Source organism: Tetrahymena thermophila (genome assembly GCF_000189635.1).
Source record: "Tetrahymena thermophila SB210 genomic scaffold scf_8254650, whole genome shotgun sequence".
In the NCBI taxonomy this organism is placed as follows: Eukaryota; Ciliophora; class Oligohymenophorea; order Hymenostomatida; family Tetrahymenidae; genus Tetrahymena; species Tetrahymena thermophila.
Window position 1 is genome coordinate 919,458 of NW_002476418.1, and position 18,046 is coordinate 937,503.

The 18,046-nt window shown below is 25.3% G+C and overlaps 5 protein-coding genes across 5 annotated transcripts; 2 read left to right on the plus strand and 3 right to left on the minus strand. All coding sequences in view use genetic code 6, as the record gives it.

The window, feature by feature from the left end:
• Positions 1-83: 83 nt before the first annotated feature.
• TTHERM_00079280 (C2 domain protein) lies at positions 84-2,826 on the minus strand (the record flags this gene model as incomplete). The annotated part of the gene is made up of 8 exons (XM_001015769.2): positions 84-524; positions 584-676; positions 731-862; positions 915-1,217; positions 1,621-1,770; positions 1,885-2,104; positions 2,209-2,591; positions 2,641-2,826. The coding sequence occupies 8 exons, from the start codon at positions 2,824-2,826 to the stop codon at positions 84-86; spliced, it is 1,908 nt and encodes a 635-aa protein (XP_001015769.2).
• Positions 2,827-3,381: 555 nt separating this feature from the next.
• On the minus strand, positions 3,382-4,946 carry TTHERM_00079290 (hypothetical protein; the record flags this gene model as incomplete). Its single annotated transcript, XM_001015770.2, has 5 exons — positions 3,382-3,519; positions 3,585-3,802; positions 3,979-4,508; positions 4,567-4,775; positions 4,830-4,946. 5 exons carry the CDS (start codon positions 4,944-4,946, stop codon positions 3,382-3,384), a joined length of 1,212 nt encoding a protein of 403 aa, XP_001015770.2.
• Positions 4,947-6,282: 1,336 nt separating this feature from the next.
• Positions 6,283-14,433, plus strand: TTHERM_00079300 (Pre-mRNA-processing-splicing factor 8; the record flags this gene model as incomplete). The annotated part of the gene is made up of 8 exons (XM_001015771.3): positions 6,283-6,289; positions 6,423-6,657; positions 6,776-6,911; positions 7,419-9,929; positions 9,995-11,132; positions 11,256-12,811; positions 12,868-13,885; positions 13,976-14,433. 8 exons carry the CDS (start codon positions 6,283-6,285, stop codon positions 14,431-14,433), a joined length of 7,059 nt encoding a protein of 2,352 aa, XP_001015771.2.
• Positions 14,434-15,474: 1,041 nt separating this feature from the next.
• On the minus strand, positions 15,475-16,037 carry TTHERM_00079310 (transmembrane protein, putative; the record flags this gene model as incomplete). Its single annotated transcript, XM_001015772.2, has 3 exons — positions 15,475-15,632; positions 15,774-15,855; positions 15,921-16,037. 3 exons carry the CDS (start codon positions 16,035-16,037, stop codon positions 15,475-15,477), a joined length of 357 nt encoding a protein of 118 aa, XP_001015772.2.
• Positions 16,038-17,023: 986 nt separating this feature from the next.
• Positions 17,024-17,762, plus strand: TTHERM_00079320 (Fop carboxy-terminal duplication domain protein; the record flags this gene model as incomplete). Its single annotated transcript, XM_001015773.2, has 4 exons — positions 17,024-17,101; positions 17,295-17,517; positions 17,615-17,674; positions 17,734-17,762. 4 exons carry the CDS (start codon positions 17,024-17,026, stop codon positions 17,760-17,762), a joined length of 390 nt encoding a protein of 129 aa, XP_001015773.2.
• Between the last annotated feature and the right edge of the window lie 284 nt (positions 17,763-18,046).

An 18,046-nucleotide genomic window follows, 5' to 3' on the forward strand; every position in this document is an offset into this window, starting at 1 on the left:
ACTTTAATGTAAACTTAAAAAACAAAAATACAAAATAATTTTACTAATTTATTTAATTTATTTAATTTAAGATAAAACAAATTTCAGTAGATATAATCGTTAACATGTTAACTTTATTACTGTGGTACTTATTATTAAAAGCTATTTGCTTAAAAAGCATATTATTATGTAACAGGCTACTAATACTGAGCTTAGAAATATTACTATGGACTCTAAACTTAAACTTGATGATATTAAGTTTCATAAGGATTTTATAGTCCATTATTTTAGCTTTTATTGTATGGATTTGGTGTATTTTAAATAAATAAATTATTTTGTTATTATTATTGCATAGAATAACCACCTAATTTCTAGTTTTATATGTTGACTTAAGCTTATTAAGAGAAAGATCCTGATAGGAAGTGTGCAGAATTTGATGCACCTAAATTGTTTAGTTGCATAACTTTGTTTTTTATCTTTATTATTTACTCCTTATATTTATCAAATTTAAAATAGGCTCTCCACATACTGATCACAAATGGTAACTTCAAATTAAAAAATTATAAAATTTTGCAAATATAAAAACTATTTAATTAATTTTTACCTTTGAAAAAATCGTTGAAATAATGCAAATTAAAATTACAAAGGATCTCATACCACTATCTATGTTAGAATACCCTTCGAATCCATACCATTTCTATATTTTATAAAGGATAATTTATTTTTTTTAATTTTATTTAATGAAAATTACAGTAGACAAAAAGATGAGCCATATCACATCATAAAACCATGATATAATAAGTATAATGCTAATAAATCTATGCTAAGTATGAGTAAGAATTCCAGTGAAGCATAATCCCATGTATATAAGAAGTAGTGTCAGCTTTTAATATTTGAAGGTCATATTTATATAATAATTAAATTAAAAATATTACTTCTAAAAATTAAGGCTTGTATAAGCATTGAACGATGGAAAAACAAGTAGTTGCAACAAAAAAGAGTATGGTAACTTTAGTCCAATCCTCAATCACTTCAGAAGTGTGTTAATCTAACTTTTCTAGTATCTTCTATTCAAATTTTTACTCTTTAATATTAGGAAAATAATATGCAGATAGATTTAGCATATTAACTGGGTTATTTTACTCATATACTCCACTTCCAGTTCCATATCCTCCTTGATTATTTCTAGAGTTTTCAACATTCTTATACAAATCATTTGAAGAAGGGTTGTATGCAGCCTTTTAAAATTATTAAATCAATAAAATTAAATATAAACTCAATTATAATATTTTTTTGTTTCTATTTTTAATTTTTAAGAAATCAAATTTGCCAAAGCAAAGAATTTTTTTATAAAAGCAATTCTTTTTTCAGTTTTTAAATTTATAATAAATATTATTAATTTAAATAAATTTAGAATTTGTGAACTTTAATAAAGCTATTTAAAAGAATTTTTAAGATTTGTATAAAATGTTTTGTTTATATTTAATTTTGGCTAAATTAAAAAAATCTTTAAATTGTTTTTAGCTTAAAATTGCAAAATTTTTGTGAATTTAGTTTATTTTATAAGTTTTAAACTAAATTAATAATTTAAAAGAATAAATTTAGAAAATCAAAAAATTAATTAATAAAAATGTAAATTACCTGCTTCAGCTAGTTGGATTAGTATGGATTTTTATCATCAGTAAATAGTTAGGTTAATTTTGCTAAAGTTATTTAAGTGGGTTTCATTGCCTCTATTTTTTATTTTATTTCTTCTTCTTTTAATCTAATATCGTTCTACAATATCTTAGACTTTTAATAAAATAATTTTTAATTAAATTATTGTTTTAAAATGGTAGAATTTATTTTTAGTTTTTTTGTAAAACACTAAAATTAACCTTTTCAAAAATATTTTTATAAGCTTACTTCTGATAAAACAAATTTGGCTTCGTATGCTATTGTTGATTAGGTCCTATAATCGCCTTTCTTTAAATAATCTTCTTTTTGAACTAACATATTTTTTTCTAAATCTTTGAGGTAGATAACTGCTCTGCCTATTTCATCTTGAACAACAAGTCTCTTTCTATCATTTACTATCAAAACTATCTCTTTTTGTGATTATAGAAATCCTGTTGGTTGAATATCTCTATTTAATTTTTAGATAATTTTAACTGATTCATAGAATTTCAATTTTTTATTATAAAGATATGCAAAAAGCATTTTAGAATCTTTCAAATAAAAATAATTTACAAAGTAAAGACTTCGTTCCAAACAGGATTTTAATTATTTGGAAGAACTTAAGTTGAATGCATGTGCTAGCCATCAAAAATTACCTACACAAATGCATCAACAGGTGAAAACCTATCAAAAGGTTCCAAATTTTTTGCACTTTAAATACTAAGAATCACTCTATCCACATTATTTGGCTTAATTTAATTTAGCTTTTTAATTAATTCATTCTTTTATTTTACAAGCTCTTCTTTTTCAGATTCAAAATAGCTGATTCTAAAATTCAAATTTCTCTCTGTATCAAGAAATTAATTTATAAAATCTCTTGCTTAAATTCTCTAATTCTCTGAGTGACACTCTTAAAATAATTGCTGAGCTATATTTCTATCATAAGGTACTCTATTCTATTAAAAATTTTTCAAATTTATTTCAAGGCTAATCAAATTTTCATACCTAATGATCCAAAAAATACATCAATTCTTCAAATGTAAAATCTTGCTAAAACTAAGAAAACATTGAATTCAGCTACGACTCTCTATCTACTTATTGCTTATGAGTAGATTAAACTAACCCATAGTGATAGACCTAAGTTGTCTACTAAGTTTATTCTTCAGGACTATATGCAAATTTGTTTATCATTCTATATATACTTCTTAAATTAATTAACTCCAATCAAATACTAATTTTTTATTTTATTTTGCAATATTTATAAGTAATTAATTTTGAAATTCATTCATAGAGAGAAACATACAATCAAAGTTTAAAATTTCATCTATTTATCAATCAATCAATAGATTAATACAGTTTTCTACGTTTATTTTTCAAATACTATCATTTTGAAAATCTTTAAGAGACAACATGTACACATTTAAATGACAAAATAGTAAAATTTATTACCATTTGTTTATTTCAAAACAGCAATTTTAGAATAATTAAAAAGATAATTATTTTACTAAGATAATATCAAAATCCTAGTATTTTTTTGTATTTTTATTAAGCCTTACTTTCAAATACTTTATAAAAATAATATTTATAAAACAAATTTTATAGTTTATATCATTTAATATTAATTATCTGAATAACAATTATTAGTGTCTTTTTTTGAAATGGTCTTTGACTTTTTAATTAAAATCCAGTGGAATTAAAATTTTTTTCATTTAAATCAATTAAAACTAATTAGAAAAAAAAATTAGTTCAAATTTATTTATGGCTTTGACAATTATTCTCTTTTTATAATTTTATAAATGAGTGACTCAAAATTTAATTTGTTATTTTTTAATTCATAAAAACAACCAACTTCATACAAGCAAGAGACTTTCTATAAAATTAAACCTATTTTTTTAAAACATTTATTTATTGAAGTTTTCTCATTAGAATAAACAATTTTATTATTTTACATAAATCTAAGTTTGGTGAAGATTATTTGAGCAAACTTTTTCCATATCTTATTTGAGTAAATCTAAATTTTGAACCTAACATTTTAAATCATTGTATTATTTTGATTTTTCTAGATATTACTCTTTGGCTACATCAATTTAAATCTGCAGAAGATTTAAATTTAATTCTTCTATGTTACTTTTCTTTAATTGAAATTTTAATACTCCTTACTCATTTTCTTTTTATATAAAAATTGAATAAGTTCGACCAAAAAATAAACTATAAATTTTTCATTTTCTTAAAAATTATTTCAAATTTTATTTAATAATCTTTAAATATTTATTTTAAATCAAATTTAAAAATTATTTTTTTGTTTTAATTAAATAATTTTATGAAGTTAAAGCTAAAATTTACATTATAAGTTATTTATTTAAACATTTTGTTGATTATTATTTTCCTTGACTATTTTAGGTATCTACTTCACTGTTGAAGCTAGCTCATCAAGCTTTAATGACTGAGTTAGTATTTTTTAAGTAGGTAGATTGGCTTCTATTTTATGAAAGATATTATTATTTTGTATTCTTTCATGAGTGTATTAATTTGTATTCAAGAAGAACTGTTGTTAATTCAGCTCTTTAGAAAGCTCTTTTAAATCAAATAAATTATCACTGCGGCTTTGATTACTTTGTCCTCCATCAACTATCAATATTTTATCTTATTTAATTTAATGGATTTCATTTTCTTTTATCTAGTCTTTGTTAATTAAAATGTGTCTTTATTTATTGTCTACACTTAGGTTAGTATTTTTAAATTATATTTCATACTAATTTCTTTAATATTTAGCACTATTTTCTTAAACTTATTGAGAATAACCTTAATATTAATTAATAAATCTTAAAAACTAATTTGTGTCTTGCTAATTTTGGCAGAATTGTATATATTCTCTATTGTTTTTTACATTTAAAATATTTGAATTTGTTTTTTTAAAAGTTTGGTATTTACCTTAATGTATTTATGTTGGATTAGATATTTATTGAAGGCTACTAATTTGGTATTAAATTTAGTAAATTTTCAACTTATTTTTCTAATTATTTTGAGTAATCTTTGTACTTATAATACTTTCTTGATGTTTCTGCAAACCTAATTCTCTATTTCATGAAGTGTTCTTATTACCTCTAAGTTTCTACTAATTCGTTTTATAACTTAAGTGTCTTTTTATTTATTTTGAATATTATTTTAAAGTAGAAAAATATTATTTTTTTTACATCTTGCTCTATTGCAATAATTAGTTTAAACATTTCATCTTTCGCTAAAGTTCTGCAATTCTAATGCATAAAATATTAGATTATCATCAAAAATACAATTAAATAAAAGGACAACATAAAAGCATTAAATAGTTTTAGGATACTCTTTGACTATGTATTTTAAAGAGCTATTTTGTTAAACTTCCTTTATAAATTAATTAAATTCAAAGCTCATATCTATTTATAATTTGCGAAATTCTTGCAATTTTATATTATTAGATACTAAATAAATAAATAATAAGTTAATTAATATTTACCACTAAATTAAATCAATATCTAACTCGATTTTTACTGTAAATACTCTGAATTACCTGCTAAAATTATTCAAAAATGCAAAAAATAAATAAAAATATTATTTAATTTAATATTAATTAAAATCTATTATATTTATAAAAGAATTGGTCAAACTAAGGTATATTCTAACTAAAATTTGAGTTAATATTAAAATACTTAAATTTAAATCTTTAAATTAATTTCTAAAGAATATACATAAAGTTTTATTTAAATTTAGTAAAAATAAACGTAAATAATATGAAAAAAACTATATTTTTCTTAGCTCATTTATTTTTTCTTCAACTAATAGAGATATTTATTGTGTTGGCTAGTAATAATTAAAAATAAACTCATTTAAAGAAAATAAAGATTATTTAATACTTGAGTTTTTCTATATACAAATTTATTTTAAAAACAATTAATTACAAAATCAGATGGTTAATACATATTTATTATAAAAGATCATAAATATAATTATTTAATTTAGCACAACTTTTATAAAAAGAATCATCATTAACCTTTAAGAAATATTTATAAGAATGTTAATTAATCAAAAAATTTAGGTTTTGAACAAGTTTACATAACATTTTATTTACAAAAAAATAATAATAAAATGTAAATTAGAATAAAAAATTGTTTTCTTTACTAACAATATAATATATTAAAGATATTGAGTAAAGATTTTTTAATTTTATTATTTTATTTATATAAGATATGTCTATGATTTTTGATTGATTTGGTAGAAACATCAATTTGGATTAGTTTATAAAAAAAGGATAAAAAATGTGCAATTTTAATTATATTTAAATTAGCTATTTGTTGTATTGCAGAATCAATGAATAAATATATAAATGAAAATATATATGCTTATATATGTATGTATATGGTATATAGTGATAATGAAGGGTGCGTCTATCATTATTATAAGATATTCATAAACAGTTAATTAATTAATAATTAATTAGATTGATATGTTCATTTTTTATAAACTCAAAATGATTGTGAATACATATAATTAATTGACTTAATCAATCATTCTTTCATTATAAGATAATAATAATTATAATTTTTCTTTTTCTATCCTTTAATAAATAAAAATAAAAACAATAAGAAAAGGAAGAGGAGAAAACTATAAGATAATATGCAAGGTAGATTTAATTATTTTCAAATTGATTAGGATATAAAAATGAAATTTAAATGAAAACATAAAAATACGTTCATTATATTATTAAGATTTAGGGAATAGTCAATAAAATTCTATTTTATAAAATATATTTATAGGATATCCTCATATGCCTCCTGGTGGTATGATTCCACCTCATTAAAATATGATGCCAAAAATGGGCATGATGCCTCCACCTCATCATTAAATGCAACAGCCTCCTATGATGCATGAATAGTATTTAGATGATAAAATTAAAAAATGGCGTCAAATGAATTCTAAAAAGTATGAAGAAAAGCGTAAATTTGATAACAGCGGTATTTAAAAAGAGAAAATGCCTCCAGAAGTAATAAGGTAAATTTGAAAAATCGAAATTTATAAATTTTTATAATATAATTGTTCAGTATTTGTTAAATTATATTAACTCTTAAAACCTGACATATATTACATATTGTTTATTTTATTCAATTAGAAAAATTATAAAAGATCATGGTGATATGAGTTCTAAGAAATTTAGATAGGACAAAAGAGTTTATTTGGGTGCTTTGAAATATATTCCTCATGCTGTGTATAAACTATTAGAAAATATGCCTTAGCCTTGGGAATAGGTAAATAAATTTATTTTAAGTATTAAAGCATCAAACAAAGTGAGCAAGTTATTCAAAATACTAATAAGATTTTTAGATATTTGCTATTTATAAGCACAAATAAGGAATCATTAAAGTAAATAAATATATTGCAAAAAAGGATGTTAGTAGATCTAAAATATAAAAAGATAAAACAATTTCAAGTTCTAAATGTAATTATTTAAAAAGATACAATAAAAACTGCTAAATACAAAAAAGTTAATCAATCTATACAAGTTAATAAAATACATATTTAAAAAATATATTTTATGAATAAATATAATATTGAATTTTTAAAAATTAGTAGTAAATAAAGAAAAAATCACCACTTATCAAAATTTAATAAAAAGACAAAATAAATAACTAAAAATTAAGTTAAAATTTTTAAATTAGCAAAAATAAAAATGATTTTAGAAAAATAAATAATAATAATATAATATGTTTGAATAAATAAATAAATGAATTAATTAATTATTAATTATTTAATAGGTAAGAGAAGTAAAGGTATTGTATCATACAACTGGTGCCATTACTTTTGCCAATGAAATTCCTTTTGTTATTGAACCAGTTTATTTAGCTTAATGGGGAACTATGTGGATTATGATGAGAAAGGAAAAGAAAGACAGAAAACACTTCAAAAGAATGAGATTCCCTCCTTTTGATGATGAAGAACCTCCTTTGGATTATGGTGATAACGTTTTATCAGTAGAACCTTCTGAATCTATTTAAATGGAATTAGACGAAGTTGATGATAACCCAGTTTTCGATTGGTTCTATGATCATAGACCACTCTAATTCTCTAAAAATGTAAATGGTTTATCTTATAAAAAATGGCACTTACCTCTTGAAGTTATGTCAAATTTATACAGACTAGCCAATTAGTTAATGAGTGACATTGTAGATAAAAATTATTTCTATTTGTTTGATCTGAAATCTTTCTACACTGCCAAGGCTCTTAATATGGCCATCCCTGGTGGTCCTAAATTTGAACCTTTGTACAGAGATTTGGAGGAAGATGATGACTGGAATGAATTTAATGATATTAACAAGATTATTATTAGACAATAAATTCGTACAGAATATAAAATTGCTTTCCCTTTCCTATATAATTCTCGTCCTCGTCGTGTTGCTATTGCACCTTATCACTATCCTGCTTGTTGCTATATTAAGTAAGAAAATCCTGATTTACCTGCCTTCTATTTCGATGAAATTATCAATCCTATTGTTGATAAGAATAGAAGAACAACCAGAGTTGAAATTGAATTTTCTCAAGATGAGTTAAATTTAGATGAAATTGTTATGTCCGAAGATTTTGAACCCTTCTTGTATGATGAACCTCTTTATGATTCTTAGACTAGTGATGGTATCAGTCTTTTGTGGGCTCCTAAGCCATTTAATTAACGTACAGGTAAAAATCGTCGTTCTTTTGATATTCCTCTTGTTTCTAACTGGTTCAAGGAGCGTTGTAACCCTGAAAACCCTGTTAAGGTTCGTGTTTCTTACTAGAAGCTTCTTAAATGTTGGGTACTCAATTCTTTACATAAGCGTAAACCCAAAGCTTAGTGCAAAAAATCTTTATTTAAAGCTTTTGCTTCTACAAAATTCTTCTAATATACTGAACTTGATTGGGTAGAAATTGGTTTATAGGTTTGTAGATAAGGTTATAATATGTTAAATTTATTGATCCATCGTAAGAATTTAAATTACTTGCATTTAGATTACAACTTTAACTTGAAGCCTGTAAAGACATTAACAACTAAAGAAAGAAAGAAATCTCGTTTCGGTAATGCATTCCATTTGTGTAGAGAAATTCTTCGTTTAGTAAAGCTAGTTGTTGACTCTCACGTTTAATATCGTTAGGGTAATGTTGATGCATTTTAATTAGCTGATGGTTTACAATATGTTTTCTCTCATGTTGGTTAATTAACTGGTATGTATCGTTACAAATATCGTCTTATGCGTTAAATTCGTATGTGCAAGGATCTTAAGCATCTTATCTATTATCGTTTTAACACAGGTCCAGTTGGTAAAGGTCCAGGTTGTGGTTTCTGGGCTCCTATGTGGCGTGTGTGGCTTTTCTTCATGAGAGGTATTATTCCACTATTAGAACGTTGGCTTGGTAATTTACTAGCCCGTTAATTCGAAGGTCGTCACTCAAAGGGTGCTTCTAAATCTGTCACCAAGCAACGTGATGAATCAAACTTTGATCTTGAATTACGTTCTGCAGTCATGATGAGTATTAGTGATATGATGCCTGAAGGAGTTAAGGCTAATAAGAATCGTACTATTATGCAACATCTCAGTGAAGCTTGGCGTTGTTGGAAGGCCAATATACCCTGGAAGGTCCCAGGTATGCCTGCTCCTATTGAAAATATTATTCTTCGTTTTGTGAAGCAAAAAGCTGATTGGTGGACTAATGCAGCCTACTATAATCGTGAAAGAATTCGTCGTGGTGCTACTGTCGATAAGACTGTATGCAAAAAAAATATGGGTCGTCTTACTCGTTTGTTCTTAAAGAATGAATAAGAAAGGTAACATAACTATTTGAAGGATGGTCCTTATTTACAACCAGATGAAGCTGTTTCTATTTACACAATGTTAGTCCATTGGCTTGAATCAAGAAAGTTCAGTCATATTCCTTTCCCACCTATTAATTATAAACACGATACAAAACTCTTCATTTTAGCCTTAGAGCGTCTAAAGGAAGCTTACTCAGTTAAAAGTAGACTCAATTAAAGTTAAAGAGAAGAACTTGCATTGATTGAACAAGCTTATGATAATCCTCATGAAGCTCTTACTCGTGTTAAGCGTTAACTCTTGACACAAAGACAATTCAAAGATGTCTCTATAGAATTTATGGATCTCTACTCTCACTTAGTACCAGTCTATGATGTTGATCCTATGGAAAAAATCACTGATGCCTATCTTGACTAGTATCTCTGGTATGAAGCTGATAAGCGTCGTCTCTTCCCTAACTGGATCAAACCAGCTGACTCTGAAGTAATTTATAAAAATTAATCATAATTTTATTTTTATTCTAATCATATTATTAATACAAATAATAGCCCCCACCATTACTTGTTTACAAGTGGTGCCAAGGTATAAACAACTTATAAGGTATTTGGGATACCTCCGAAGGATAAAGCATTGTGCTTCTTGAGTCTAGATTTGAAAAGGTCTATGAAAAAATAGACTTGACCTTCTTAAATAGACTTTTAAGATTGATTGTTGATCACAATATAGCTGATTATATGACAGCTAAAAATAATGTGGTCATTAATTTCAAAGATATGAACCATACAAATAGTTATGGTATTAATCACGGTCTTTAGTTCACTTCTTTCCTCTATTAGTTCTATGGATTAATTCTCGATCTTCTTATCCTTGGTCTATAGCGTGCAAGTGAACTTTCAGGTCCTCCTAACTAGCCAAATGATTTTATGACTTTCTCAGATATTAAAACAGAAGTAAGTCACCCTATAAGACTCTATTGCAGATACATTGATCGTTTCTATATGGTATTCCGCTTCGATGAAGATTAAAGCAGAGAATTAGTTCAGCGTTATTTAACAGAAAATCCTGATCCAAATAATGAAAATATAGTAGGATATAACAATAAAAAATGTTGGCCTAAGGATTGCCGTATGCGTTTGATGAAGCACGATGTCAATCTAGGACGTGCAGTCTTTTGGGAAATGAAAAATAGACTTCCCCGTTGTTTGACTACTATGGAGTGGGAACATTCATTCTGTTCTGTGTATTCAAAGGACAATCCAAATCTACTATTCAATATGTGTGGATTCGAAGTACGTATTCTTCCAAAATTACGTTCCTTGAACGAAAGTTTCACTTAGAGAGATGGTGTTTGGAAATTATAAAACGAAACTACTAAAGAAATTACAGCCTAAGCTTTCTTGCGTGTTGATGAAGAATCTATGAAGAGATTTGAAAACAGAGTTCGTTAAATTTTGATGGCTTCTGGTAGTACTACATTCACTAAAATTGCTAACAAATGGAATACATCCCTGATTGGTTTGATGACTTATTTCCGTGAAGCAGTTATTCACACTGAGTAGATGCTCGATTTACTTGTAAAGTGTGAAAACAAGATTCAAACTCGTATCAAAATTGGTCTCAATTCTAAAATGCCCAGTCGTTTCCCACCTGTCGTTTTCTATACACCTAAAGAACTTGGTGGTTTAGGTAAAAAATTAATTTAAATTCAAATAAAAATTTTTACTATTTCATTAAAAACATTTTTATTTTATTTTATTTTAATAACCTGCTTTAATTTTGAATTAAATTTATTTTTTATTTGTTTTTTAGGTATGTTGTCTATGGGTCACATTTTGATTCCTTAGAGTGATTTAAGATTCTTTAAGCAAACAGACTCAGGTATTTCTCACTTCCGTGCTGGTATGAGTCATGAAGAAGACTAGCTTATTCCTAACTTGCACAGATACATTTAATCATGGGAATCAGAATTTTTGGATTCTCAAAGAGTTTGGGCTGAATATGCTCTCAAAAAGTAAGAAGCTCTCTCTTAGAATAGAAGACTAACTATTGATGAGCTTATGGAAAGTTGGGACCATGGTATTCCACGTATCAACACACTTTTCTAGAAAGACAGATTGACTTTAGCATACGATAAAGGTTGGAGAGTTCGTTAAGACTTCAAATAATATCAAATTTTGAAATAAAATCCTTTCTGGTGGACACACAATCGTCACGACGGTAAATTGTGGAATTTGAATCACTATCGTACTGATATGATTTAAGCTCTTGGTGGTGTTGAAGGTATTTTAGAACACACTTTATTCAAAGGTACTTATTTCACTACTTGGGAAGGTCTGTTTTGGGAAAAAGCTTCAGGTTTCGAAGAATCTATGAAATATAAAAAATTGACACATGCCTAACGTAGTGGTTTAAATCAAATTCCTAATAGACGTTTCACTTTATGGTGGTCCCCAACAATTAACAGAGCTAATGTCTATATTGGTTTCTAGGTACAGCTTGATTTGACTGGTATTTTTATGCATGGTAAGATTCCTACTCTTAAGATTTCTCTTATTTAGATCTTCCGTGCTCACTTGTGGCAAAAGATTCATGAGTCTGTCGTTATGGATCTCTGTTAAGTTTTTGATATGGAATTAGACTCATTAAATATTGAAACAACCCAAAAAGAAACAATCCACCCTCGTAAGTCTTATAAGATGAATTCATCTTGTGCTGATATACTACTATATGCAGCCTTCAAGTGGCCTGTTAGTAAACCATCTCTTCTCCACGAGCAAAAGGATTCTTATGATGGTACTACTACTAATAAATATTGGCTTGATGTCCAACTTCGTTGGGGTGATTATGACTCTCACGATATTGAACGTTATGCTCGTGCTAAATTCTTAGATTATACAAATGATAATATTTCTATATATCCTTCACCTCATGGTTGCTTGATAGCTATTGATTTGGCTTATAACCTTCATTCTGCTTACGGTACTTGGTTTGAAGGTGGCAAGACCCTTATCCTTTAAGCTATGAATAAGATCATGAAATGCAATCCAGCTCTTTATGTATTACGTGAAAGAATTCGTAAAGGTCTTTAACTCTATTCATCTGAACCCACTGAACCTTATCTTTCTAGTTCTAATTTCTCAGAACTCTTCTCCAACTAAACTATTTGGTTCGTTGATGATACCAATGTCTATCGTGTCACTATCCACAAGACTCAAGAAGGTAACTTAACAACCAAGCCTACAAATGGTGCTATCTTTATTTTCAATCCTCGTACTGGTGAACTCTTCTTGAAGATTATTCACACTTCAGTCTGGGCTGGTCAAAAGCGTCTTGGTTAATTAGCAAAGTGGAAAACTGCTGAAGAAGTAATAATTTTTTTTCTTTTGTTTAAAATTAAATTAATTTTTTTAATCTTTAACAGGTTGCAGCTCTTATTCGTGCTCTTCCAGTAGAAGAATAACCCAGATAAATTATTGTTACAAGAAAGGGTATGCTTGATCCTATGGAAGTTCACTTACTTGATTTCCCTAACATTGTCATTAAGGGTTCAGAAATGTAGCTTCCTTTCTAATCTTGCTTAAAAGTAGAAAAGCTTGGTGATTTGATTTTGAAGGCAACTGAACCTTAGATGGTTGTCTTTAATTTATATGACAATTGGATGTCAAGTTGCTCATCAAACACAGCTTTCTCAAGACTAATTTTAGTCCTCCGTGCTCTTCACGTCAATATTGATAAAGCTCGTATGATTCTTAAACCCAACAAGTAAGTTATCACATAACCTAATCATATTTGGCCTACATTAACTGATGATGAATGGGTAAAGGTAGAAAATGAATTGAAAAATTTAATTTTGGCTGATTACTGCAAGAAAAATAATGTCAACATTTAAGCATTGACTTAATTAGAAATTAGAGATATCATTCTAGGTCAAGAAATGGCTCCTCCCTCAATGAAGGACGAACAAATTAAAGAAGTTGAAAAGTAATACAAGGAAGCTCAGCACTAGTAGGAAACTACAGTTAAAACTACAAATGTTCTTGGAGAAGAAATTACAGTTACAGTATAAAAGCCATACGAATAGTAACAATTTAGATCTCATACCAACTGGAAGACTCGTGCTATTTCTGCTACTAACCTTCACTTGCGTGCTAAACATATCTATGTCACTAAAGTAGACATTGAAGAATCTGGATACACATACATGTTCCCTAAAAATATACTAAAGAAATTTATTTCTATTGCTGATTTGCAGACTCAAATCGGTGGTTTCATGTTTGGTGTTTCACCTCCATAAAATTCATAAATTAAGGAAGTACGTTGTATAGTAATGGTACCTCAAACTGGTAATAAAGAAAGTGTAACTTTCTGTCCTTCTTTACCTGAAGGTGGATATCTTAAAAATCTAGAACCTCTAGGTTGGATACATACTCAATCTGAAGGTAATTTATTAACCTATTTCAAGATTTATTTAAATTAATTGTTATCATTTTAATTTTATTAAATTTATTTATTTTTAATCAAATTTATAGAAAAAATGCAGCTATCACCTTATGATACAAATCTACATAGTAAATTCTTAGCTGAAAACTAGTCTTGGAATCCTGAAGTATCCATAACATTGACTGTTTCTTTCACACCAGGTTCTTGCTCTCTCACTGGATATAAACTTACAAAGGCAGGTTATGAATGGGGTAAGAAGAACAAAGACTTGCAAGCAACTCAAGGATTTACTAATACTCACTATGAAAAAGTATAGCTTTTCCTTTCTGATAAGATTAGAGGATTCTTTATGGTTCCAGATAACCACATTTGGAACTATTATTCCATCGGATTGGGTGTTGTGCAAAATGCAAGTTATGCTTTGACTCTTTCCAACCCTAAAGATTTCTATCATGAAATTCACAGAGTTAGAGATTTCATCAAGTTTAATAAAGCTGCAGATGATGAAAACTAAGACTTAGTTGACAATGAAGATCTTTTTGAATGAGTAAAAAAAATAAGAATATAAAACAAATATTAATTATAAAGCAAAACAAGATTAAAGAAATGAAAAAAGCATAGTGAATACTTATTTATTGGATAGTTTTTGTTTAAAAATTAAAGATTAAATATAATTAAACCTTAATAAAAACTATCAGTATTCTCTATTAGATTAGTAAATGTATGGTATATGCCAAATATAAATTGCTTGTCTCTTGTATAAAAGTAAAATAAAATAATATAGTATTATTATCACATCTTAATCATCCTAAAAAACTGCTATAATATTATTTAAACTCTTTTGTTTATTTTTATTTATATATTTATCAAATTCATTTTCAATCTATGATAGTGGCTTTCTCTATAAATCTCTTTTAATTATAAAATTAATAAATATTGCAATTAATGATATAATTTATCTATCAAATAGCAAGGTTATTTTCTAAAGATTTAAAGTAATTAATATTATGAATTTTAATATTTTGGTTTTAATTTAAGTAAATATACTTCATAAATAAAAAACTCTTCATTTTATAGATATATATTAAAAACCATTTTAATACCTTAAAATTTTAAAGAAGATGACATTAATAAAGAATTACAAATATTAAAAATGCATAAAAATATAGCCTATTTTTAGATTGATAGATAGACAGATAGATTTGTTTTAAAATTTTTAATAAATGAAATAAAATTATTGTCATAAATTTATTTCTTAATTATAAATATATTTTATTAATAAGAGTTTAGATTTATTATAACACTAATATAAGCACAATTTTTTATATGATTGAATATATTTTTACCTTTGAAAATAAATATTTACAGATTAATATAAAAGATGTAATGCAAATATAAATAAATTTAAGTTGATAGAAATCTAGATTTTTTAATAGATTTCATTCTTAAAACAATAAATTAATTAAATATAAATTTTTTTTTTCTCATTTTTATAAATTCTTTTAACTATTGTTGAAACTAGTTTTTTCTTTTAAATTATTTTTATAATTTGTTTGTTATAATTTATACACGTTAATTTAATAATATATCAAATTTTTTGATTACTACCTGAGCTTGCATTGCTTCCTGATTAAAGTCTTTAAATGTTATTTTGAGAAGATTTTTAAGCTGATTTTATGTCTTCATTTGGAAATACTCCCTCTCTGTATTAGGGCTATATATTACCTCTTTCTATTTGTTCAAAACCTTAAAAATAATTATTCAAATATTAATAAATTTATTATTTCCATAATGAATAATATTAACAAGTTGATAAATTAATTATTTCTAAACTTTCATAAGTGAAAAAATAGGTTATTTGATGATAAATGATAAAAATTAAATTACCATTTATAATTTTCTTAATTGGCATAAAAACAAGGAATGAAAATATCATAGATGACAGAATTATTAAGATTAAAACTTAAACCTTTTTATAATTTAAAATATATAAAATATATTTAATTTAATCAAGTTTTTTATTGTAAAAATTACCTTTTACGTGTCATCTATTTATGAAATATCTAACGAATTTATCAAGAAATGGTGAACGCTATAATTGGACACAGTATATCCTAAAATAAATCCTATAACTAATCCAACTACTAGCATATTTAATTTATACTGCTTATTCCTACCTTACTATATCAGAAATTATTTATCAAATGTCTCTTTGAATTTTTATGTGTGTGTTAATTGATTGTTAGTTTTTTTAATAATATTTGATCAAAAAGCAAAATAACTAAAATTAAAAAGTCTTTAAAGTTATCAATTGATATAGTTTTATATTAAGGTAAAGAAAATATAAACATGAAAGCTCTCTTACAATTAATTAATGATATATTTAATAACATTGTATTACTATTCTGTTTTAAGTCTACATAATCTTACTTAATAACTTATTAATAAATTTATCTTCATCTGATTTTAAGATTTAAACATATAATTAATCATTACAAACATAATATTCTTTAAAATAGAACCTTTATAAAAAATAAATCAGACTTTATTAATATAAATGTTTATTTGTTCAATATAGGAATCATCATTTTAAAAATTGCCCTTCAATAAGTAAAATATCAAATTTAAAATTCACAATAATAAATCTTAATAAACAAAATGTTTTAATTAGATTACAAAATAATTAAATAATTTAAAATTAAAAAGTCGTAAAAAATATTTTTTAAATAAAAAAGGGGGAGGAGATATTTAATATGTAATTTTCTAAAAATATCGTTTTAAATAAGCTATGCAAGTAATTAATATAGATAAAATTCAATCAAATATCTTTTATAATTAAATTTATTTATAATAATGATAATAAATTATATAATAATAAATAATTGTGAATTAGAAAAGAAGAGATACAGTAAATGTATGATTAATAAGGATATTTTATATAAAAAGCAGCTAGAAAGATAATTGGAGATGATAAATCAAAGGAGATTAGAAATTTTCAATTATTAAATTATATATATCTATCTAATTGTTTGTTTTTAATTTAAATTAAAACCAAAGTGAGGGATTTTAATTTATTAATCAATATTTGCATAAATCAATTAAAATTAATTATCAAAAAAAAGTAAACAATATTTAAAATGGGTAGAGACAATAACAGAAGAGGTGGAAATAATGGTCAACGTCGTAATAACGGTGGAGGTAACCGTGGTGGCAATGTAATTCACAATTTAAATTTAACAAAAAAATATGAAAGTCAGTTAAATGATATCTTTTAATGCTAATATTGATAAATTATTAGTTAATTGATTGATGCATTGAAATATCAATATTAAAAAGATGTCTATTTTTTAAATATTAAATGAAATTTAGTTTTAACCAATAAATTAAAATATATATTTAAATAATAAGGGCAATAGAAGAGGCGGTGACGGCGGTAACAGAAAATTCGGAAACGATAGAAGAGGTGGAAACAATAACCGTGGAAATCAAAATAATAACGATAGAAGAGGAGGTAAGTTTGATAGAAATGGTTTCAAGAATAAAAGAAGAAATGACAGAAATTTAAGCAAGGATTAGCTTGATAAAAATTTGGAAAAATTCTTATCAAAGGACCCTCAAGTGAAAGATAAAAGTAAACAACTATTTGTTTTAGAAAGTACTTATAATAGTACAATAAAGGCTATTAAAAAATGAAATGGTGGGTAACCTTTTGTTTTAATTACAAAAAGTCAAAAAGGATCAACTTGATAGACAACTTGAAGAACACATGAAGAAAAAGGAAAATTAAGGCAAGATTATTAATTATTAAAGAGTAAAGTATATTTATAAATCTATTGTTATTGTTTAGGTAAGGCTAATGAAAAGAGTGATCTCTGAAAAAACTTGTTACTTACCGTATCTTTGCTAGTTATCTCTAATATTAACTGTCCTATTAATTTATCAATCAATTATGGTGTAGATAGATAAATAGATTAATCGATTTATTTAGTGTTTTATTCCAATTAATTTTTGTTTTTGTGTCAAAGTATTTGTGGAAAATATTTCATTGCAATAATTTATATTCATTTTATTTATATATATAATAAATTTTAACTTATTTTGTTAGCTGTTTAGAATTTAAATGCTTGGATATATGTGTAAACTTAAGTTAACTAAAATAG